Source organism: Bos indicus, chromosome 7 (assembly GCF_029378745.1).
Source record: "Bos indicus isolate NIAB-ARS_2022 breed Sahiwal x Tharparkar chromosome 7, NIAB-ARS_B.indTharparkar_mat_pri_1.0, whole genome shotgun sequence".
NCBI lineage: Eukaryota > Metazoa > Chordata > Mammalia > Artiodactyla > Bovidae > Bos > Bos indicus.
The window spans coordinates 5,617,377-5,640,888 of NC_091766.1; the positions used below are offsets into that span (position 1 = coordinate 5,617,377).

General features: G+C 49.5%; 1 protein-coding gene across 2 annotated transcripts in view; it reads right to left on the bottom strand.

Annotated features, from left to right (window-relative positions):
* Window positions 1-23,512, bottom strand: part of SLC27A1 (solute carrier family 27 member 1) — a 39,322-nt gene that overhangs the window by 10,024 nt on the left and 5,786 nt on the right. For both annotated transcript variants that reach the window (XM_019963873.2, XM_019963872.2), the window contains exons 3-7: window positions 2,687-3,081; window positions 2,398-2,559; window positions 2,240-2,309; window positions 1,426-1,517; window positions 1,244-1,353 (exon numbers count right to left, since the gene is read on the bottom strand). In XM_019963873.2, coding sequence (XP_019819432.1) covers window positions 1,244-1,353; window positions 1,426-1,517; window positions 2,240-2,309; window positions 2,398-2,559; window positions 2,687-3,081 — 829 coding nt within the window. The remainder of the gene's footprint in view (window positions 1-1,243; window positions 1,354-1,425; window positions 1,518-2,239; window positions 2,310-2,397; window positions 2,560-2,686; window positions 3,082-23,512) is intronic.

Here is a 23,512-nt window from a genome sequence, read left to right on the forward strand (position 1 = left end):
GGCTGCTGTCTGGAGCTGCTTCACAACAAGACTGGAGGAGGGACATGGGTGGGCAGGCGAAGGGGGCAGGACAGGGCATCTGATCTCTTCTGGAGCTGAGCGATGGGTGCCTGGGAAGCCCCTAAACGTTTCTGTCCGCGTTTGTATTTGCAACTCTCAATAATTGAGTTAATCAAATGGACTGTTTAATGTGTCAAGATTCAGATTAGCAATTTTTCCCAAGACCCCCCACCTCCAAGTAGAACATAAAATCCTCAGAAGCAGAGCAGGGCACCGCCCTCACCCTGAGGGGTCCCCCAGGATGCCAGCCCAGAGCCCCCACCCTGCCCTACTGTGTGATTCAGGTATCCAGCTGAACCCCTCCCGGCCCCGCCTGTTCAAGGTGAGGGCTGCTGCTGCTGCTGCTAAGTCGCATCAGTCGTGTCGGACTCTGTGCGACCCCATAGACGGCAGCCCACCAGGCTCCCCCGTCCCTGGGATTCTGCAGGCAAGAACACTGGAGTGGGTTGCCATTTCCTTCTCCAGTGCATGAAAGTGAAAAGTGAGAGGGAAGTCGCTCAGTTGTGTCAGACTCTTAGCGACCCCATGGACTACAGCCCACCAGGCTCCTCTGTCCATGGGATTTTCCAGGCAAGAGTACTGGAGTGGGGTGTCATTGCCTTCGGCAGCACCTCCCAATTTGTCAGTCTCTGGACACACCCCCTTCTCACTCCTTCTTCCATCTGGAGGAAGGTACTAGCACCTGGATTTCCACCCCCACCATGGCACTGAAACCTTCCGGCTGTCTCCTCTCACTGAGGAGGGCAGAGAGAGGAAAGGACTTGTCTTAACCCCTACCTGCTCTGCAGGACAGTGATGCCCTCCACCTCTGCCTCATGCTTACCCCACCAGGAAGCATGACCCATCCATTTGCCTGCAGCTACCAGCAGGGAAAACCTTTCCGGCACAGGGTGTGGGGAAGGCAGCATCTTAAGGAGCTCAGGCAGTCCGCGTCCAATCCTAACTGCATTAGAAGCCTCAGTTTCCCTACCTGCAAAATGGGTGTGATGCCTTTGCCCGCTCCCAAGCAGCTATGAGGATACAAGGAGCTTACATGTTGAAGGTTTAGTCTCTGGCCGGACAGAGAGCATAAAGCACTGATGACCCCCTCGGAGCCCCCTCACGTCCCTGCAAGAAAGCCATTCAGAGAAGTAAAGCGGACGGGTGGGAGGAGGGTAGGGGTGAAAGAGGGGCGGGGCCTGACCGTGCAGTTGTACTTGACGCAGTCATCCCAGAAGCGGCTGGCTGAAAACTTCTTGCGCAGGACCACCGTCAGCCCATAGATGAGACACTGACCCACGCCCATGATGTTCCCTGCAGAGAGTGGACTCGATGAGGGGTCCCCGGTTCCCCGCCCCCTTCCCCGCCCGAGCCGCCCCGTGGTACCTGCCGAGTGGTACAGGGGCAGACAGTCGTAGAGCACATCTGCTGCCTGCATGCTGTAGGAGTAGTGCCCAAATGCCGCGATGCGGTAGTACCTGCGGGGCAGGGAGTGCAGGGGCTGGGGCCCACGTCCCCGAGAAAAGCGTGGGAGTTGGGGGGGGCGGGGAGCGTGCTGGATACTGGGGACACAGCAGGGACCCAGGCAGAGCCAGCCCAGCTCTTACCGGCCTTAGAGGCTGGAGGGTGAAGAACATGCAACAAAGAAAGGAAATGATGCTTGGTGCCATGAGGAATATAACAGAGCAACAGAGAGAGGCTGAAGGGGACAAAACCAGGGAGGCTGGGGTATCCTCTCTGGGGAAGTGACTGAGACCTGGTAAGAAGGAGCTGTGGGGAGAGCTAGGGAAGGGCACGCAGGTGAAGGGCAGAGCATATGCAAAGGTCCTGAGGTCAGAAGCAACCTGGCAGGTTGGAGGAATCAAGGAGAGAGTGAGCAAAGAGGCAGAAGGGGAAAATGACATCAGAGAAGTGGCAGGTGGGGCACAACACGAATGAGGCTTCTTATCCAAGGGCCAAGGTAAGTACAGGGCAGTTTGGCATAAGTTGGGATATCCTATGGCCGTGGAGGAGAGGAGGGCTGTTGGGGGCAGGAATGGGGGCAGGAGGAGGCTGAGGAGGGGCAGAGGACAGCACTGGGTCCTGAGATGGGCTGTGGGTTTTACCCAGTTGAGATCAAGATGCCCACAGGATCCTCAACAAGAGCTGGGGCGCAGGTAGGGGGGGTGGGGGTGGCAGGCAACACCCACGGGCCCCTCACCTGCTGTGCACGATGATGGCAGCCTTGGGCAGCCCCGTGGTCCCCGACGTGTAGATGTAGAAGAGTCGATCTGAGAGAGACACGGGTGTTGGGGACCAGAGGCTGGGCTGGGTGGGACGAGGGGACAGGATAGGCACGGGGATCCCACCTGCACTCACCATCCATGCCCTTGCCAGGGGGCTGCGCCAGGGGGGCTGTGGAGGTCTCCTTCAGCAGTGGGTCCAGGAGTTGGGTGTCCGGGAAGACGCCATCAGGCCCCACATCTCCAGAACAGAACTTGACCAGGCTCTTGCCCAACTCCCCGCTCATCTCCGCCACCGCTGCGGCGCGAAACACGTCGTGGTTGAAGATGGACAGGTGCCCCTCCCAGGGCGGGGGAAGCACCGTCTCCCTGCCCTGAGCAGCCCCAGGCCCCCACCGAGAAATGCTACCCACACCCGGCCTCACCCGCCGCCAGCTCCCCTCCGAAGACCAGGGCTTTGGCGCCCGAGGTGCCCAGGCAGAAGGCCAGGGGCTCCCGCCGCAGGTTCACGTTGAGCAGCGCGGCCTCCACGCCTGCCTTGGCCAGGCCCAGCCAAAGCCCCACAAACTCAGGCCGGCCCTCCATGAAGATGGCCACCACGTCGCCCGGCGCGAAGCCCAGCCGGCGGAACAAGTTGGCCACAGCGTTGGAGTAGGCATCCAGCTGCGCGAAGGTCCAGCACGCACCGCTGCCCGCGTCCACTAGCGCCAGGCGCTCGGGCTGCCGCTGAACCACCGCCTGGAAGATCTGTGGGATGGTGTGGCGCGCGCGCTGGTGCCGCCGCAGCTCCAGGCGCACGCGTATCAGCACGGAAAGGCCGCTGGGAGGGGGGATGAGGAGACGGTGTCACTGGGTGCCCCACCCACCCCAGGATACCTCCCCAAGCCTCGGCATCCCACACGGAGAGGGCAGAGGAAGAGACCCCAGTTCCCTAAGGGCGACGAGGGTTCAAAGAGGATGCTTGGGGTGCCGGGTCTCTCGGAGGACGAAGGGCAAAGGGCTATTTACCAACCAGCCTAGAAGGAGGCGGATTCTCAAAGCTAGCCATGCAGTGTTAGAGTCACCCTGTCCTCCCCCATCACAGCCTGCCTGGTGACCCTCAGAAGCCAGGGCCCAGTCCTTCTTTCTCCTTACTGGGGGATCCAGAGTACCCCATGCTGACTCCACACCGCCTCCAGCCTGGACTCCTCATGACCTGCCTGCCTCAACTGGGCCCTGGGGTCCATCCCTGAGCTGGGTGGCTGCCCCACTCCCAAGTCACTGAATGGCACTAGGCTGAGTTGGCTGAGTCATCCAGCTCGGGTGCCCCCACCTAAGGTGGGGAGCTGCCTCTGCCCCAGGTGGGGCCAGGAGACAGGCTAGTGAGAGGCCCTAATGGCAGGTGACTTGTTCCTCTGTCCCCACCTGACAGCGGATACAAGGCGATCAGAGGTCCCAGGGGAAAGGAGAACTCCAGGAGAAGGAGCCAGCCTCCTGAATGACCCTGTCGGGATGAGCAGCCATCACTGACGCCAGGCCGTGAGATGAGTGAGACTTGAACTTGTTTGTATTGTGTAAAGCAAAAGTGGCGGCTTTTAGATCACAGAACCAAGAAAGCCAGAATTTCCTAGTGCAGGAGCTCAAGAAACAAGTGGTCTCCTGGCTTTATCTGGCTCCCTGCCCCACCATCCAGAGCCCCTGGCTCTGAGAGGCAGCTTGGTGCTGGGATAAGCCTCTGGTGAGTGAGGACCTGTTTGTTAGAGCAGCTTCCTCTGCCCTGACCAATACAAGTGCTCTTGACTCTGCTCCCGCTTTAGGCTTCATCTGGCTATCGTGTCCCACCAGTGTTAGTGTCAAATTGGTTATCAGAACCATCCTTTGTGGCCCTCCTGCTTCCACTATGCTGCTTCCTTAATTCCCTGCAATGGCCTCCTCAGACTCAACAGGTCCACAACAGACCTCAGCGTTTTCATTCACTCATTCATTCCCTCTGTCCTTAATTCATGAAGGCAGCTGATGTGTATCAGGGCCTACTGTGTTTTGTTTTTTTTCAGTTTGAAGATCTAATTGGCTTTATTTTTGTTTGTTTTGTTTCAGAATTTCTTTTTTTCTTGGTACCAGCACCTACTGCACACTGGGCATTCTTGGCTCAGAGATGACTAGATCCAACCCTTCGAGGCTCATAGTTTTCCCGGGAGAGAAACCCCCTCTACATAAATGAATGAGCATGAGCAAAGCGCTAGATGATGACAAGGCTGTCAGAGTGACGTGGGTCAGAATGGAGGCAGTGGTGGCCCCGGAGAAAGCCAGGTAGGTCAGGCCTGTGCAGGGCCTCGGAAGTGAAAAGCAGGGTGTGAGTGTAAAGCCAGGTTCACAGCCAGTGCAAAGGCCCTGGGGTAGGACTGGACCTGGGGAATGGAGGAAGACAGGGTCCTGGGTGGGCCAGGAAGGTCTGTTAGAAGAGGGGATGGATCCACACAGCCACCTGCATCTGCAGTTTTTAAAAACAAGAGGTCAGGGTTCTGAGAGATTTACGAGACTTCCTGTTGGGGTCAAGCTGCACATCCCGAGAGTCCCTGGAGGGCCCCTCTAGCTGCCGCTGTGAAGGGACCAGGATCCTGTGGCCCTTGTGACTTGGCTCAACCTGCACACACGCCACCTGCCAGCACGCTGAGCTACACACAGCCCCACACACCTGCTCACTCTCTGGTGACTCCTTTCACCACCTCCCCCAGGGAGCCTTCCAGGGCTCGGGCCCTGTGCTGTGCCCACTGCTCCCCCATCACATCCCCAAAGGGGGCCAGTCTGGATTGGGTGCTGGCTGGGCTCGGGGAATGTTCTCTTGTCCACCCCAAGAGCCCTCCTTAATTCCCTTTACCCACCCCCAGCCCCCATCAAAACCCCTGTGTGAAGCCACCCTGTTGAGTCTGTTTTCCCCAGGGTTCTGAGCAGCCAGAGAAGTTACATCTGCTCCAGCCAAGGATGTAGTAGATGCTCAGTAAACAGAAACTGAATGGCTGTTCTTGCCTGAACTCAGAACCTGGTGTGCCTGCCCTCTCTAGCAGCACAGGAGCACAGACGATTCCATTCATCCCCAAATGGTGAGCACCTGCTGTGTGCCAGGCCTAGGGAGACCCAACCCTCCTCCCCCTCCGTCCTCCCCACAGATTTCCCCCTCACTCACTCACTCCAGCCTCCTTGCTGTTGCTTGAGCACACCTGGCATGCTTCTGCCTCAGGGCCTTTGCACAGGCTCTGCCCTCTGCCTGGACCACTCCTCCCAACATCCAAATGGCTCCTCCCCCACCTCTGTGAGGTCTTGGCTCAGATGCCACCCACTCAGGTGGCCATTCCTGGACCCCCATCTGTTACTGCACCACCCCCTCCTCTTCTCTCTCGGGTCCCTGCTCTCTTGTTTTGTTTTCTGGCTGCGTTGCATGGTTTCTGGAATGTCACTTTCCCAAGCAGGAACTGAACATGGGCCATGGCAGTGGAAGCATGGACTCCTAATCACTAGGCCACCAGGGAACTCCCTCCTACTTTTTTTTTTTAATTATTATTATTCTTTGGCTATGCCTCAAAGCATGTGGGATCTTAGTTCCCCACCAAGGATCAAATTCACAGCCTCTGTAGTAAAAGTGTGAAGTCTTAACCACTGGGCCGCCAGAAAAGTCCCCTCCCTGCTTTGTTTTTTTAACATGGACTTACAGTCTTTAAAGGGCTTCCCTGGTGGCTCAGATGACAAAGAAACTGCCTGCAGTGCAGAAGACCTGGGTTCAATCCCTGGGTCAGGAAGATCCCCTGCAGAAGGGAATGGGAACCCACTCCAGTATTCTTGCCTGGAGAATTCCATGGATAGAGGAACCTGGCAGGCTACAGTCCGTGGGGTCGCAGAGTCAGACATGACTGAGCAACTAAAACACACACACACATATACACAAATGCCAAATGCAGTTTACTCGTTCACCATTTGCCTCTGAGTTGTCTCTCCCTGCTCCTGGTAGACAGGACTTCTGTCTTTTTCATTCTCGGCCCAAGAGAAACAGCAGTGGAGGAGACAGACCAAGGTTCACCCTCTTGGAGTAGAGTGAGCCTGCCACAAATAATCGCATGGGACACTTGGAGGAAGGGAGGAGTGTCTGGGGCTCCCAGGCCAGGCCTGAACCTTGCAACCAAAGGGAGCAGCTGGCCAGGCCCTGGTCAGATCCTTGGCAAAGGCAGGGGCAGCCACACATGAACAGGGTCTCGGGGCAAGGCCTCTCTGAATAGGGACCAGCAATGGAGACCGATGTGAAGAGTGAGGACAAGGAGTCCTGGGCAGCTTCCTGCCCACCGGGTCCCTTTGGGTGCCTGCCCTGTTACTCTTGGTGGCTGAATGGATCCTTGTAAGTGAACATCTCCAATTGGAGGGTTCCCCTCATCAAAGTCGCTGTTTGCAGCAGCCTGCTGAGGGGGCCCAGAGGAAGCAACTCCCTCTGCATCTGACTAGGAGCCTGGCACATAGTGGGTGCTCTGTAAACAGAGGTTGGATGGTTGTATTCACATCCCTGAACATGAAGCCCAGAATCCTGTCCCCTCCTGGCAGCCAGGACAAAGGCAGAGTTTCCATCATTCATCCCGAAAGCAGTGAGCACCTATTGTGGATAGGTGACCTGATTCAGTGGAAGAAGGCAGATGAGTGGGGGCCTGGGGCGGAGGGCAGGGACACCAACAGCAAAGAGGCAGGAGAGGTCCTCGGGGAGACGGGAATGTCCCATGTCTTTCTGAAATGATTAATGCAGCTTTTACAAATACTTATTTATTTACTTGTGGCTGTACCGGGCCTTGTTGCTGTGCACGGGATATCTCCGGTTGGGGCTAGTGGGGGCTACTCCCTATTTGTGGCATACAGGCTTCTCATTGCAGTCGCTTCTCTGGTTGTGGAGCACTGGCTCTAGGGCAGGTGGGCTTCAGGAGTTGCAGCTCAAGGGCTCTAGAGTGCAGGCTCAGTAGCTGTGCATGTGACCCCTCGGCATGTGGGATCTTCCTTGACCAGGGATTGAACCGGCATCCTTTGCATTGCAAGGCAGATTTTTAACCACTGGACCACCAGAGAAGTCCAGGAATGTTCTATATCTTGATAGTGGTGGTAACCTGGGTGTGATACCCCAAGCCCCACTTGAACACTTAGAATGGGTACATTTTATTATAGGTAAGTTACACCTCATAAACAATCCATGAAGACAGAGCAGATTAGTGGTTCCTAGGAGCTGTGGAAAGGGGAATGTGGAATGACTGCTAATGGGGACAGGGTTTCCTTTTGGGGTGATGGAAATGTTCTGGAATTAGAGCTAACAGTTGCACCACATTGTGAATGTACTCAATGTTGCGGATGGTAAATTATATGCATTTTACTACAACAAAAATTACTGAAACTCGTGAAGCCTATCTGTGATAAGGTTAAAAAAGGGAGCCCTTGCCTTCCAGATATATACTCTGGAAAACTAACACTTGAAAGTATGTGCCGCTGAGATTCAGACAGAGGAGGAAGTGGGTGGAGATGAGGAAACAATCATATGAAGATCACGAAGGCTGGGGGGTTGGTCACGTGGGCTTATTACATTATTCCTTCTACTTTTGCAGCCTTGAATTTTCCAGAGTAAAATTTTTAATACAGAATTTTAAAAAATAAATTTTTTAAATTAAATAAAATAAATTTTAGTTTAAAATGTTTCCATTTTAAAAATTAAAAATTTTTAATTTTTATTTTTTTGTCCATACCATGAGGCTTGCAGGATCTTAGATCCCTGACTAGGGATCAAACCTGGGTGCCCTGCAATGGAAGCATGGAGTCCTAACCACTTGACTGCCCAGGGAATTCCCTAAATTTTTAAAAATTAAAAAAAAATAAAAAATCAATTAAAAAAAATAATACTTTAACTCTCCAAAGGCTCCCATTGTTTTGTTAATCATATGCCTTCCCTGTGTCCTGGGAAGCCCAGCATGGACCGGCCCCATGCATCTGACCACCTCTTCACCCTTCATTCCCCCAGCTTGCTCTTGCCTCCTTCCCTGATCTTCAGCAAGTCAAAGGTTCCTGCCCTAGGGCCTTTGCACAGCTCCCACTGCCTGGAGTACTCTGCCCTAGGCCCCTCATTGAGGCTCAAGGGTAATTTGCTGCACAGCAGTGGGTAACAGTGGGTAAATACACTCCCAGATCCCACCCATATATGGTTTTATTCCTTCAAAGCAATCATCACAATCTGAAGCTGTGGGTTTCAGTTCTTCCTTTGTGGGTTTCCTAAGTTCTTTGTCTGTTTCCATGACAGCAGGCACCCCGTCTGTCTGTCTGTCTGTCTATTGTGTCCAGAGCTGTAATTCCAGCACTAGAGATAGGGCTTGGAATGTAAGGATAATGCTGGTGTCCCACAGGCTGACCTGAATGCAACCCAGTCTCTTCTGTCTATGTGACTATAGTTGTGGAAGAGTGTCCCCCAAATTCATGTATACCTGGAACCTCAGACTGTGACCTTCTTTTGAAACAGGCTCTTTGTAGATATAATTAAGGTAAATATGAGAGGAGGTCTTTCTGATTGCCTAGCTGGGCCCTAAATCCACTGACAGGTGTCTTTATAAGAAGAGAGAGGGACGTCCCTGGCAGTCCAGTGGTGAAGACAGTGCACCTCCACTGCAGGGGATGTGGGCTCGATCCCTGGTTGGGGAACTAAGATCTTGCATGCTAGTGATGTGCGTGGCCAAGAAGTATTGATCTTAAAAAAGAAGAAGAGAGAACACAGAGACACAAGGGAGAAAACCCTGTGGAGACAGAGGCAGAGACTGGAGTGATTCAGCCACAAGCCAAAGGCACCTGGAGTCCCCAGAAGCTGATTTTGGCTTCTGGTCTCCAGGACTTTGAGACAAGTTCCTTTTGTTTTAAGCTACCAGGATTGTGGCACTTTGTTACAGCAGCCCCAGGACACTCATGGGACCCTGGTGGGTACATCCTGCACTGGGCCTCTTGGTTAATGGAGACAATAAGATTCTATGCCTTCCAGGTCACTGGGGGATAAAAGAGATGGATGGAGACTTCTAAGGACAGGGCCTGACATGTCTTACATTCTCAATAAATTCTGCTGCTGTCCTGTCCTCAGGGAGGTATGCACTATCAATAAGAAATCAGAATTGAATTAGCATTTTATCTGCCCAGCAACTTGACTCATGCTCAGTCACTTCAGTCGTGTCCGACTCTTTATGACCCTATGGGCTGTAGCCCTCAAGGCTCCTCTGTCCATGGAATTCTCCAGGCAAGAATACTGGAGTGGGTTGCCATTTCCTTCACCAGGGGATCTTCCCAACCCAACATTCAAATCCGGGTCTCCTGCATTGTAGGCAGATTCTTTACCATCTGAGCCACCAGGGAAGCTCCCAAACTTGACTCATACCCTCTCTGCAAGGAAGTTCAGTTCAGTTCAGTTCAGTCGCTCAGTCATGTCTGACGCTTTGCAACCCCATGAACTACAGCACACCAGGCCTCCCTGTCCATCACCAACTCCCAGCATCCACCCAAACCCATGTCCATTGAATCAGTGATGCCATCCAACCATCTCATCCTCTGTCGTCCCCTTCTCCTCCTGCCCTCAATCTTTTCCAGCATCAGGGTCTTTTCAAATGAGTTAGATCTTTGCATCAGGTGGCCGAAGTATTGGAGTTTCAGCTTCAACATCAGTCCTTCCAAAGAACACCCAGGATTGATCTTTAGGATGGACTGGCTGGATCTCCTTGCAGTCCAAGGGACTCTCAAGAGTCTTCTCCAACACCACAGTTCAATAGCATCAATTCGGCGCTCAGCTTTCTTCATAGTCCAACTCTCACATCCATACATGACTACTGGAAAAACCATAGCCTTGACTAGATGGACCTTTGTTGGCAAAGTAACGTACCTGCTTTTTAATATGCTATGTAGGTTGGTCATAACTTTCCTTCAAAGGAGTAAGCGTCATTTAATTTCATGGCTGCAGTCACCATCTGCAGTGATTTTGGAGCCCCCAAAATAAAGTCAGCCACTGTTTCCCCATCTATTTGCCATGAAGTGATGGGACCAGATGCCATGATCTTCGTTTTCTGAATGTTGAGCTTTAAGCCAACTTTCTCACTCTCCTCTTTCACTTTCATCAAGAGGCTCTTTAGTTCTTCTTCACTTTCTGCCATAAGGGTGGTGTCATCTGCATACCTGAGGTTATTGATATTTCTCCTGGTAATCTTGATTCCAGCTTGTGCTTCCTCCAGCCCAGCATTGGACTTCCCTGGTGGCTCAGAGGGTAAAGCGTCTGCCCACAATGCGGGAGACCTGGGTTCGATCCCTGGGTCAGGAAGATCCCCTGGAGAAGGAAATAGCAACCCACTCCAGTATTCTTGCCTGGAGAATCCCATGGAGGAGCCTGGTAGGCTATAGTTCACGGGGTTGCAAAGAGTCAGACACAACTGAGCAACTTCACTATCACTGCAAGGAAGAAAGAGGAACAAACAAGTTCCAAGAGTGGGGGCCAGCACAGAAAATCCCCAAGGAGTCTAGGAGATGGGGCAAGACATCACTTGAGAGCCTTGTGCAAACACTGATTCCTCAAGTGTCTGTCCCAGAGCTCTGAGCTCCAGCAGAACCCAGAGGAAAGAAGAAGTGGCCTGGAGTTGACAGCTTTGGTACCACCTACCCACTGTGGCACCTGGGCAGATCCTGCCCTCTCTGGGCCTCAGTTTCCCTACTTTGAATCAGAAGGCTAAACATCACAACCTCTAAAGTATTCTTCAGCTCAGCAAAGTATAGGTACTGCCATCGTCCCATTTACAAACAGGAAGCAAGGCCCAGAGTGGCAATGCCTCTGTACATGGGGAAACAATAGGATTCTTGGCCTAATACCTGTCAAGTGTATTAAGTGCCCGACCAAGTAAAAGGACTGAGTAAGAGGGATTTATCATTACTCGGCCCAGTCCTGCCTCCAGACTTTGCACCTGGTGTTCCCTCTGCCTGGAGCAGGTCTTCCTTCTTCGGCTTTGCAAGCTTGGTCCCTTCTTCTTTGACCACCTGTGCAGGGTGCCCCATACCAACCGCCCTGGCTGAAGTAGTCAAGCATGAACCCTGACACCCCCTTCATGCTGTAGTCTTCATGTCACTTGCTCTCTTTTTAAAAAAATAAATTTTATCTGTTTATTTTTATTTTGGGCTGTGCTGGGTCTTCACTGCTGCTCGGGCTTTTCTCTGGCCGTGGTGAGCAGGGGCTACTCCAGTGGCGGTGCACAGGCTTCTCGTTGCGGTGGCTTCTCTTGTAGACACAGGCTGTAGGGGCAGGGCTTCAGCAGTTGCAGCGGGTGGGCTCAGTAGCCGCTGCTCGTGGGCTCTGGAGCACAGGCTCAGTCGTTGTGGTGCACGGGCTTAGTCACTCCACAGCACGTGGGATCTTCCCAGTTCAGGGACTGAACCTGTGTCTCCTGCACTGGCAGCTTGGCTCTTCCACCACTGAGCCACCAGAGAAGTCCCCTTCCTGTCACTTTCTGATGTTTAAATTATTTCCTTAATTCCTTCTCAAGTGTCCTTCTCTATGCTGTGGGCTCTGGAGGACACAAAAAGTGCCTGATGTGTTCACAGCACGTCACAGTGACCCCGGCATCCCGAAGCCCAGATGGGGTGTGGTGCTCAGGAGGTCCTCAAGGCTGGGTACAACAAATTACTTTCTCCGTTGAAGACTAGCTGGAGCCTGACAATCTCACCAGCACGGCCAAGGCCCCACATCACACACCTGGAACAGTGCAGTCCTCTCCTCCGAGTCTCCCACCTCCACCCTGGGCCAGGCCCCACCCTGCATGTGGGGGGGGGGGGTGGTGGTGAATGGTGGCCCCCCAAAGACACATGCAAGTCCTGACCCTCCAAACTTGTGAATGAGCCCTTATGTGGAAAAAGGGTCTCTGCAGATGTAACGAAGTTGAGGATCTTCAGATGAGATCCTCCTGGATTTAGGGTAGGCCCTAAATCCAATGGGTTTCTCTGGTGGCTCAGATGGTATAGAATCCACCTGCAATACAGGAGACCTCGGTTTAATCCCTGGGTTGGGAAGATCTCCTGGAGGAGGGCGTGGCAACCCACTCCAGTATTTTTGCCTGGAGAATCCCCATGGACAGAGGAGCCTGGCAAGCTATAGTCCATGGAGTTGCAAAGAGTCAGACATGACTGAGCGACTAAGCACAGCTAAATCCAGTGACAGGTGTCCTAAGAGACAGAAGAGGAGACACAACCACAGAGAAATAGGCCGTGTGAAGGCGGAGGCAGAGATTGGACTGAGTGATGCAACCACAAGCCAAGGAACTGCCAAGGATTGTTGGAAGCCACTAGAGGCTAGGAGAGAGGCATGGAACAGATTCTCCCTGGGGCTTCCAGAAGGCCCTACCCACACCTTGACTTCAGACTTTGTGGGTGCGTGCTAAGTTGCTTCAGTTGTGTCTGACTCTCTGTGACCCCGTGGACTGTAGCCCACCAGTCTCCCCCGTCCGTGGGATTTCCCAGGCAAGAATACTGGATTGGTTTGCTATTTCCTTCTCCAGGGGATCTTCCCATCCCAGAAATCGAATCCCCGTCTCTTATGTCTCCCACATTGGCAGGTGGGTTCTTTACTGCTTGTGCCACCTGGGAAGACTCAGACTGCAGGCCTCCACAAATGAATTTCTGTTGTTATAAGTCACCCAGTTTGTGCTACTTTGTTCTGAGAGCCACAGGAAACTAACACACACTGCTTCATCTCTAGCCTTTGGTTGTCTTCCTTACTGTTCTCACCCCTGTGCCCCACTCAAGGGGAGAGAGGGGTGTGTGTCTCCATTCCCACTATCTGGGAACAAGAGCACTTCCTGTCTGGCTGCCCCAAATCCTCCTCACCAAGCCACCATCCTCCTCTTTGCAGGTCAGCCTGGCTGTGCTGCTTCCCTACTCAGAACCATTCCCTGGGAACATAAGACTCTTCTGCTCAGTGTTTAAAGCTCTGGAAATCTGGCTCTGACTCCATAAGTGCCCAACTCACAGACCCCCTGCCATCACAATAGCTCCTTTCACACCCCCTGCAACATGGGACACAGTAATCCTGTATTCCCTTTCTTCTGTCCAAAGAAGTTGTCAGCATGTGATGGCTGGAGCCACAGCAGCCAATCTGAGACCATGAGGGTAATCAACTGGAGACACCACGCCTTTGCAGCAAGGATGCCAGAGCAGAAAGGCAGAAGGAACCTGGGTCAACAGAACATGCTGAACACAAACTGATCAACCATCTGAAGCCATCTAATGTCCCAATACCCCACTGCATGTGGCTATAAATGTGCTTTACTACTGATGCCACTTCTAATTGGGATTCCCACTATTTGCAGCTGAAGCCTCCTCACAGAGAACGCCTCCCCAGAGGAGTTGATCCACATGTGCAGCGCACCTCCATGAAGGATGACAACATGCTGGACATCATGACAGGAACGGGGACACACAGGGGACCAAGGCGGTGTGACCCCTGCCACCATGGGTCTACAGTTAATAATCAAGGAGAAAGCAAACAAAAACCATTACAGTTTTATATGTTTCCTAAGAAAAAAGCAAACAAGATGATGTGATGAGGCACAACCAGGACCAGATTTCACCCACGGGGACCGGGGAGCCTTGCCTGAAGAAGCAACATTTGCACTGAACTCTGAAGGATAAGAAGAAATCAGCCATAGGTTAAGCTTGAGGGAAAGCATTCCAGATGGAGGGCTCCATGAGTGCAAAGACCTGGAGGCAAAAAGGAGATTGGCAGATTTAAAAGAGAGCAAAGGCCCACAGGGGAGAAAAGAGAGTGAAGCAGAGACTGGGTAGAGAGAGCACGGGGTCAGGAATATCTCTCATGGCTCTGAATCACTCCACTAACTCATGGACTGATTTTGGCACATTAAAGTCACATGGGGGAAATGACAGCACATTATTCATTTGCAGCTTCCAACAAGCAGAAGATGGATATGTGTGCTCAGTTCATGTCCGACTCTTTGTGACCCACTGGACTATAGCCCACCAGGGGCCTCTGTCCATGGGATTATCCTGACAGGAACCGGAATGCGTAGCCATTCCTTGTTCCACAGGATCTCCCTGGCCCAAGGATGGAACCTGGGTCTCCTGCGGCTCCTGCATTGGCAGGTGGATTCTTTACTACTGAGCCACCTGGGAAGCTCTGAGTAGAAGATAGGAAGGAATCCAAACACCCTGCAGTAGGTGAGGGATTAGATGAACATCAGCTCGAAGTTACAACAGAAAGCTGCACAGGAGAACGGCACCCCCACTGCGAGGAATGAGGAAGGACCCTGAAGGTAAATGGGAAAAGTCAGTGCTGACCTCCTAGCAAAGGCAGCTGATTGAGCACCCAACACTGACTGATCATCACACCTCCCTGAATCCCCCCAAACAGCTAGTAAAGGGTTTATTTTTTTAAGTTTTTTGTTTTATTTGTGGCTGCTCCACACAGCATGGAGGCGCTTAGTTCCCTGATCAGGGGTTGAACTCGTGCCCGCTGCAGTGGAAGTTTGAGGTCTTAACCACTGGACCACCAGGAAAGTCCTTAAAGGGATTTTTTTTTTTAAGTGTGTACTCAAAGGACTGGTAAGATGGGCGTAGAGACCAAATCACCTCACTTTGAAAAGCTGGGAAACAGCAGATAAGAGGTGGGGGCTCTAGGAGATGGGAGAAAGCAGAATCCTGGGCTGCAGGATTGGTAGAGATCTGTTTAAGAAGCCCCTTCTGGGACTTCCTTGGAGGTTCAATGGTTAAGACTCTGTGCTTCCAATGCAGCGGGTGTGGGTTCCATTCCAGGTCAGGGAACTAAGACCCCACATACCACATGGCATGACCAAAAAATAAAATTAAATTAAGAATCTCCCTCTGTGAAATAAATGTCATGAGGATCCACATACAACATAACAACTATAGTTAATAATACCTCACTGCATATTTGAAAGTTGCGAAGAGAGTAGATCTTAGAAATTTTTATCATAAGAAAAAAAAATTTTGTCACTTTGTATAGTAATAGGTGTTAACTAGATTTACTGTGGTTAATCATTTCATAATATACAAGATACAATATATATAATGTAATCATTTCATAATATACATAATGCACTTTACTTCTCAAAAATTCACTTTAATGCCTCTTCACTTATGTGAAAGACCTAAATGAGTACCTGTTTTTGCTAACCAAAAGAAATCCAAAGAGGACTTTCACTTTCAAGGTAAAAGGCAAAATGTGAAAACAGCCTTCAGTGTTTGTTTTACAGGGAGCTGTTACAGGGGCAGCATGAACCCAAAGGAGCAAGACAGGCACCGCCAAGCCCCTTACGCTGGAACTGAATACACTCGGCATCCCAGTATCAAGCCACTATAGCTTTGAACTCTGTGAGCACCTGACTTTTACCTCAGTTTCTTTTGTGCATCCATTAGCAAGATGCATCCTAAGGTAATTGCTTCTTTGCATTACATCATTTTGGCTAATGAACAGTTTCACAGGAATGCTCTATTTTTGTATAGCAGGGGAAACCTTTATGCAAATAGCAAACCATTATGTTGCCCATCTGAAACCAAGAGTATTATACGTAAGTATCTCAATCAGGGCTTCCCTGGTGGCTCAGTGGTAAAGAATCTGCCTGCCAGTGCAGGAGACAGGGGTTCGATCCCTGGTCCAGGAAGATTCCCGTGTGCCACAGAACAACTAAGTCCCTGTGCTGCAACTCCTGAGCTTGTGCTCTAGAGCCCGGGAGCCACAACTACTGGGCCCATGTGTTCCAACTACTGAAGCCCGTGCCCTAGAGCCTGTGCTCTGCAACAAGAGGAGCCACTGCAACGAGAAGCCCGCACACTGCAGCTAGAGAGTAGCCCCTACTTGCTACAACTAGAGAAAAGCCTGCACAGCAGGGAAGACCCAGCACAGCCAAAAATAATAAATAAAATTTTAAAAGAAAGTGGCCCCTTTGCCACCCAGGAGGAGGCTGAACATCCAACCACGGTATGGTTTCTGGGTGGGACACTTTCCTGCAAATGGGTGTTAACATTCACCTGCCAGATACTGAGCTTCCAGCCCGCTTCCCCCTCTGCATTCCTGGGACGCTGCTGGTGGGGTCTCTACCCCAGGCAGAAGACCAGAAGAGCTTCCTATGGGGAAACGTGACCAGGCCCAGAGGAAAGACCCGAAGACACTGCACTGCGGTTTCCCCAAAGCACCACCCAGCCAGGTGGCCCTCATCATGAAGCTCAGTTGACAAGACCCCAGGCCCCTTACACACACTCATGCTGAGAGCTTCTGACTGACATTATGACCAAAGACTACCAGACTCTTGGGGAGCTCCTCTAACAGGGATGATGGAGACTACACTAAACAAAGAAGAAAATCTCTGAGGAAAAAAAGATTGTGCAAAGAGGAAAAGAAAACTAATAAAGTCATTAATATTCCTAAAGATGTAAGAAGATTTACTGCATCCATGAAATAAGAATAGAATGCTATTAAAAAAAGCTTTCAGGGAATGAAGAAAAAAAGAGATCTTGGAAAATTTAAATGTGAGGGCACCATAGAATATACAACATACAACATGACCCTAGTGAAAAATATGGATTTAGTCTTCAGCAATACGCGAACCGTGAACTTCCAGATGTTCAAGCTGGTTTTAGAAAAGGCAGAGGAACCAGAGATCAAATTGCCAACATATGCTGGATCATCGAAAAAGCAAGAGAGTTCCAGAAAAATATCTATTTCTGCTTTATTGACTTTGCCAAAGCCTTTGACTGTGTGGATCACAATAAACTGTGGAAAATTCTGAAAGAGATGGGAATACCAGATCACCTGACCTGCCTCTTGAGAAACCTATATGCAGGTCAGGAAGCAACAGTTAGAACTGGACATGGAACAACAGACTGGTTCCAAATAGGAAAAGGAGTACATCAAGGCTGTATACTGTCACCCTGCTTATTTAACTTATATGCAGAGTACATCATGAGAAACACTGGACTGGAAGAAACACAAGCTGGAATCAAGATTGCCAGGAGAAATATCAATAACCTCAGATATGCAGATGACACCACCCTTATGGCAGAAAGTGAAGAGGAACTAAAAAGCCTCTTGATGAAAGTGAAAGAGGAAAGTGAAAAAGTTGACTTAAAGCTCAACATTCAGAAAACTAAGATCATGGCATCTGGTCCCATCACTTCATGGCAAATAGATGGGGAAATAGTGGAAACAGTGTCAGACTTTATTTTTTTTGAGCTCCAAAATCACTGCAGATGGTGATTGCAGCCATGAAATTAAAAGACGCTTACTCCTTGGAAGAAAAGTTATGACCAACCTAGATAGCATATTGAAAAGCAGAGACATTACTTTGCCAACAAAGGTCCGTCTAGTCAAGGCTATGGTTTTTCCTGTGGTCATGTATGGATGCAACAGTTGGACTGTGAAGAAAGCTGAGCGCTGAAGAATTGATGCTTTTGAACTGTGGTGTTGGAGAAGACTCTTGAGAGTCCCTTGGACTGCAAGGAGATCCAACCAGTCCATTCTAAAGGAGATCAGCTCTGGGTGTTCTTTGGAAGGACTAATGCTAAAGCTGAAACTCCAGTACTTTGGCCACCTCATGCGAAGAGGTGACTCATTGGAAAAGACTCTGATGCTGGAAGGGATTGGGGGCAAGAGGAGAAGGGGACCACAGAGGATGAGATGGCTGGATGGCATCACCGACTCGATGGACGTGAGTTTGAGTGAACTCGGGGAGATGGTGATGGACAGGGAGGCCTGGCATGCTGTGATTCATGGGGTCGCAAAGAGTCGGATACAACTGAGCGACTGAACTGAACTGAACAGTAATGTATCAATAATGACTTATCAATTGTGACAAGTGTACTATAGTAATACAAGGTCTTAAAAATACAGAAAACTGCAGGGGATAGGGAGGGAGTATATAATACTTTCTGCTCAATTTCTGTAAACCTATAACTGACAATAAAAAATGAAGTCTTTGTAAAAAAGAAAAAACATAATTAAAAAATCAATAAAAAGTTTATTAATTTTAACAAATGATAACATAATAAAAATTTTAAATGTGAGAGCATAAATTAAACATTAATAGAAGGGTTATAAGTAATTTGAAGAAATATCATAGAAAGTAGAATAAAAAGACAGAGATGGAAAATAAAAGAGAAAAGATAAGAAAATTATAGCATCAGTCCAGAAGATCCAAAATCATATTCAACAAATAGGTATCAAGCTAGACATTGTTCCAGTAACTCAATAACAGGAGTTCCAAGAAGAACAAAGGAAGGAAAGGTGAGGAAATCACCAATCACAAGATTAAAAAAACTTCCTTGACCTGAAACCCCACCAACAGATTGTATGATGGATGGAAATAGCCCACTATTTTGAAAAGATCCCACAAGCTTCCAGAAAGCAAAACAAAAAAACAGGCCACTACGAAGGATCAGGAACCAGAGGGTTTTAGACTTCTCAGTAATAACCATGATATGAGAAGAAAATAAGAAATGCCTTCAATTTTGAAGGAAAATAATATCCAAACTAGAAGCCTATACCCAGACCATCAATCAAGTGTGAGGGTGGAAATAAAGATATGTTCATATATGGAGGGTCTCAAAAACTTAAATTCCCATGCATCATTTCTCCCAAAACTAATAAAGATGTGCTCCCACTAATTAAGAGAGTAAACCAAAGAGGAGGACTACCAGGAACTCAGAAAACAGGGCATCCAGCCCAAGACAAAGTGATGCTAATCCTCAGGAAGATGGCTAGGCGCAAGGCTGGGGTGATGGTTACACCCCAGGTGGAAAGGGAAATTTGCACAGTTTGGACAGATTGAAGGCTAGAACAGAGATTTCTCCAAAAAGGTGAAATTGAAAGCCCATCTGATACTATAAACATAAGAAGAGAGAGAGACAAATGTGTGGAGTTTGAGCCCGAAGTAGAGATAGATACATAGAAAACTAACAAATACAAAGGCAATCAATAACTCCAGAGAAAATACATAAAATTGTTTAGCTTATATTAAAAACAAACATCCTTTTGGCAGTCTACTAATTTAACTTGTATGCAGAGTACATCATGAGAAACGCTGGGCTGGAGGAAGCCCAAGCTGAAATCAAGATTGCCGGGAGAAATATCAATAACCTCAGATACGCAGATGACACCACCCTTATGGCAGAAAGTGAAGAGGAACTAAAAAGCCTCTTGATGAGAGTGCAAGAGAAGAGTGAAAAAGTTGGCTTAAAGCCCAACATTCAGAAAACGAAGATCATGGCATCTGGTCCCATCACTTCATGGCAAATAGATGGGGAAACAGTGGAAACAGTGGCTGACTTTATTTTTCTGGGCTCCAAAATCACTGCATATGGTGACTGCAGCCATGAAATTAAAAGACGCTTACTCCTTGGAAGGAAAGTTATGACCAACCTAGAAAGCATATTAAAAAGCAGAGACATTACTTTGCCAACAAAAGTCCATCTAGTCAAGGCTATGGTTTTTCCAGTAGTCATGTATGGATGTGAGAGTTGGACTATAAAGAAAGCTGAGTGCATAAGAACTGATGCTTTTGAACTGTGGTGTTGGAGAAGACTCTTGAGAGTCCCTTGGACTGCAAGGAGATCCAACCAGTCCATCCTAAAGGAGATCAGTGCTGGGTGTTCAATGGAGGGACTGATGTTGAAGCTGAAACTCCCAATACTTTGGCCACCTGATGCAAAGAGCTGACTCATTTGAAAAGACCCTGATGCTGGGGAAGATTGAGGGCAGGAGGAGAAGGGGACGACAGAGGATGAGATGGTTGGATGGCATCACCAACCCTATGGATATGAGTTTGGGTGGACTCTGGCAGTTGGTGATGGACAGGGAGGCCTGGCGTATGGTGGTTCACGGGGTCGCAAAGAGTTGGACACGACTGAGCGACTGAACTGAACTGAAACACCACATACACCACAGTTTTTGTAAGCTTTTTGCTTTTTGTTGGTGATTTTTCTGTTTAAAATGGGTCCTACGCATAATGCTGAAATGATGTCTAGGGTTCCTAAGCACAAGAAGGCTGTGATGTGCCTTTTGGAGAAGACGTGCATATTAGAAAAGTTTTATTCAGGCATGAGTTATAATGTTGTTGGCAGTGAGTTAAGTTGTAATAAATAATATATAGGAGGTGTCTTTAAATAGAACATGCATAAAACAAGATTACATACTGATTGGTTGATGGAAATGTCATGATCAGAGGCTCTCAGGAACCTAACCCTGTATTTTCCCTAGGAACAATGGTTCAGTATTTGCTAATTCAATGTGTGCAGCAATTCTGTAGAACAGATGATGAGAATCTACTGTGATAATACTGGGACAATGAAGGAATGGAAAAACATGTGTGTCTGGGTATGTACGGGGGGTGGATATGCGTACAACATGCACAGGAACAGAAAGAAAATGAGGACGGGGGATAAAGGGATGCTGAATCCTCATCTTCCATAGAGGGAGAGGACAGACGAGCTCTCAAAGTGAAAAAATGCACATACTGTCACATAAGCCATTTGGCAGAGAAGGCAATGGCACCCCACTCCAGTACTCTTGCCTGGAAAATCCATGGACAGAGGAGCCTGGTAGGCTGTAGTCCATGGGGTCGCTAAGAGTTGGACACGACTGAGCGGCTTCACTTTCACTTTTCTCTTTCATGCACTGGAGAAGGAAGTGGCAACCCACTCCAGTATTCTTGCCTGGAGAATCCCAGGGACGGCGGAGCCTGGTGGGCTTCCATCTATGGGGTCGCACAGAGTCGGACACGACTGAAGCAACTTAGCAGCAGCAGCAAGCCATTTGGAGATTCAAACAAGAGGTAAAATCACTCCTGATAGGGAAGAGAAAATGTGGGTCAAGGTTGAGCGGGCAGCTGCCACTTGAGGTAGACGGCTTAGAATCTTTCATCTTGAACCTTGCATGACTTTAATAAACGTAAAAATTTCAAGTGTAAGTGGAGAGAAGAAAGAAAGCATGAGGTGAAGAAAATGATGATGAATGTGTGGCCACTCGTAAGCACCAAGAACAAGAGGTCTGAGACTTCCCCAGCAGTTCAGTGATTAAGACTCTGCGTTCCAAGGCAGGGGGCATGGGTTTGACCCTGGGTTGAGGAACAAAGGTCCCACAAGTCGAGGGGTATGGCCAAGTATTTTTAAAAAAGAACAAAAGGTCTGCATATATTTCTTTTTCAAAATATGTATGTATTTATTTGGCTGCGCCAGATTTTGTTTGCAGCAAGCAGGTTCTTCAGTTGTGGCCTATGAACTCTTAGTTGAAGCATGTAGGATCTAGTTCCCTGACCACGGATCAAATCCAGGCCCCCTGCATTGGGAGCATGGAGTCTTAGCCACTTGACCACCAGGGAAGCCCCTATATAATTATATTTTGGCAAAGAGACATAAGACACCTCTGAGGAGGGGAACTGCAGAGCTGCAGGCAGTCCAGAGAGGGCAACATTCACTGCAAACCTCTCTCTAACATCTGAATTTTGTACCTGTTATGTATTAATTGCTACAAAAAAATAACTGAAAATGTAAAATGCCAAAAGTTAGCTGTTTATACACTCAACTCCCCGGTCAAATCCTGATATCTTGACCATTCAACTAATAAATAGAGTTGCTCCGATGAGCGTCTTCAATGTTTATTGAGCTGACCTTACAGCCACCCTTCAAAGTAGGGTTCTAAAATCCCCATGTCAGATGGTGGATGAGGTGGGGGCTCAGGGAGGTGAATTAACATACCCAAGGTCACACAACAAGTAGAGGACAGAACAACCCAGACCCAGGCTCCCTGGCACGGTCCCTCTGCTCCTGCTCAAGCTTGCCCCGAAGCTTGAGGGCAACATTCAAGTGTACCATGTGGCAGGCCGAGTGCCCGTGCTGCACACAGCAGGTGCTCAACTCACGTTTTCTTGAAGGAGAGGTGCTGTACAAAGTGTACTCTTACAGACGAAGGAACGGAGACCCAGAGGGTGATATTTCATGGGCTAGCTACTCTGGCTCCAGCCACCAAGCTCCTAACCCCTGAGGTACCCACTGCTGCCTGAAGGCAATCAGTACCAACAAGTCTGAGCATCTACTTTGTGCCCAGCTCTCCTCTAAGAGCTTCCCATGGATGAATTCAATAGGGTACCCCAAAAACCCCATGAAGGGATACTAGTGTTACAGCCATGGGGAGAGGGTTAGCACTAAGGGTCGGAACCATAGGAAACAGCCCCCACAAGGATGCTTCCTGTCCACAGACAACACAGCGAAGAAATGTGAACTGAGGCCACAGGGGCTCGTGCTCACGTTACCCGAACATCCGCAGCCCTCTCTGGAGCACACCCACGGATGGGCAGTGAACTTCAGCGCTGGGCTCCAGCCACATGCCTGGGCCGCCCTGCCTGGCAGCAGCACAAGCCACCCCCACTCTGGGGACAAAGAGGCCACTGTCTGCCTTTGGACCCTTCCTGAGACTTCTTCTTGTCCCTCTGTTCCTTTTGCCCCCTCCTGTTTTCCACCCTGAGCTCCAGGGCACCAGGGCAGGAAGAAATAAACAAGGATGAATGTGATCAGATTTCATGATGAAAACAGAGGAGAGCTGGAAGAACTGGGGCAGGGTGCTGAAATATTTTTGAACGTCAGATCTAAAGGCAGCCAGCCTCCACCACTACTCCAGCACAACACAGCAAAGAACAGACTCTAGAGCCCTGCTCCTCCCTGGCTATGCATTTTTAGGCAAATGACCTGCCCTATTTGTGCTTTGGTTCATCAACAATCAAATGGGATTAGTAAGCATTCCTTCCTTACAAGGCTGTGAGAACACTGGAACACTGGTGTGGTGTGGGAGGTGGGTATTATGACAAGCTGCACTAGTTAGCTATGGCTGTGTAACAAATTACACCCAAAGTTACCAACTGGAAATAACAAACACTCATCATCTCACAGTTTCAGGAACTCAGAAGCATCTTAGCTGGGTGGTCTGGCTCTGGCTCTCTTGTAAATCAAGGTGTTGGCTGGGCCTGTGGTCATCTCAAGGTTTCACTGGGGAAGAATTCACTTCCAAGTTCACTCTCCAGAGAGCTGTCTTACTGACTGCCATGTAAGGGACCCACGAAGGAGCACCCCAGGTGGAAGCCACAGTCTTTGATGACCTAATCTCAGAAATAATATCCTATTGCTTCTGCTATATTCTGTTCATCAGAAGTGAATCACTAGCCATGCAATCTATATTTGCCTGT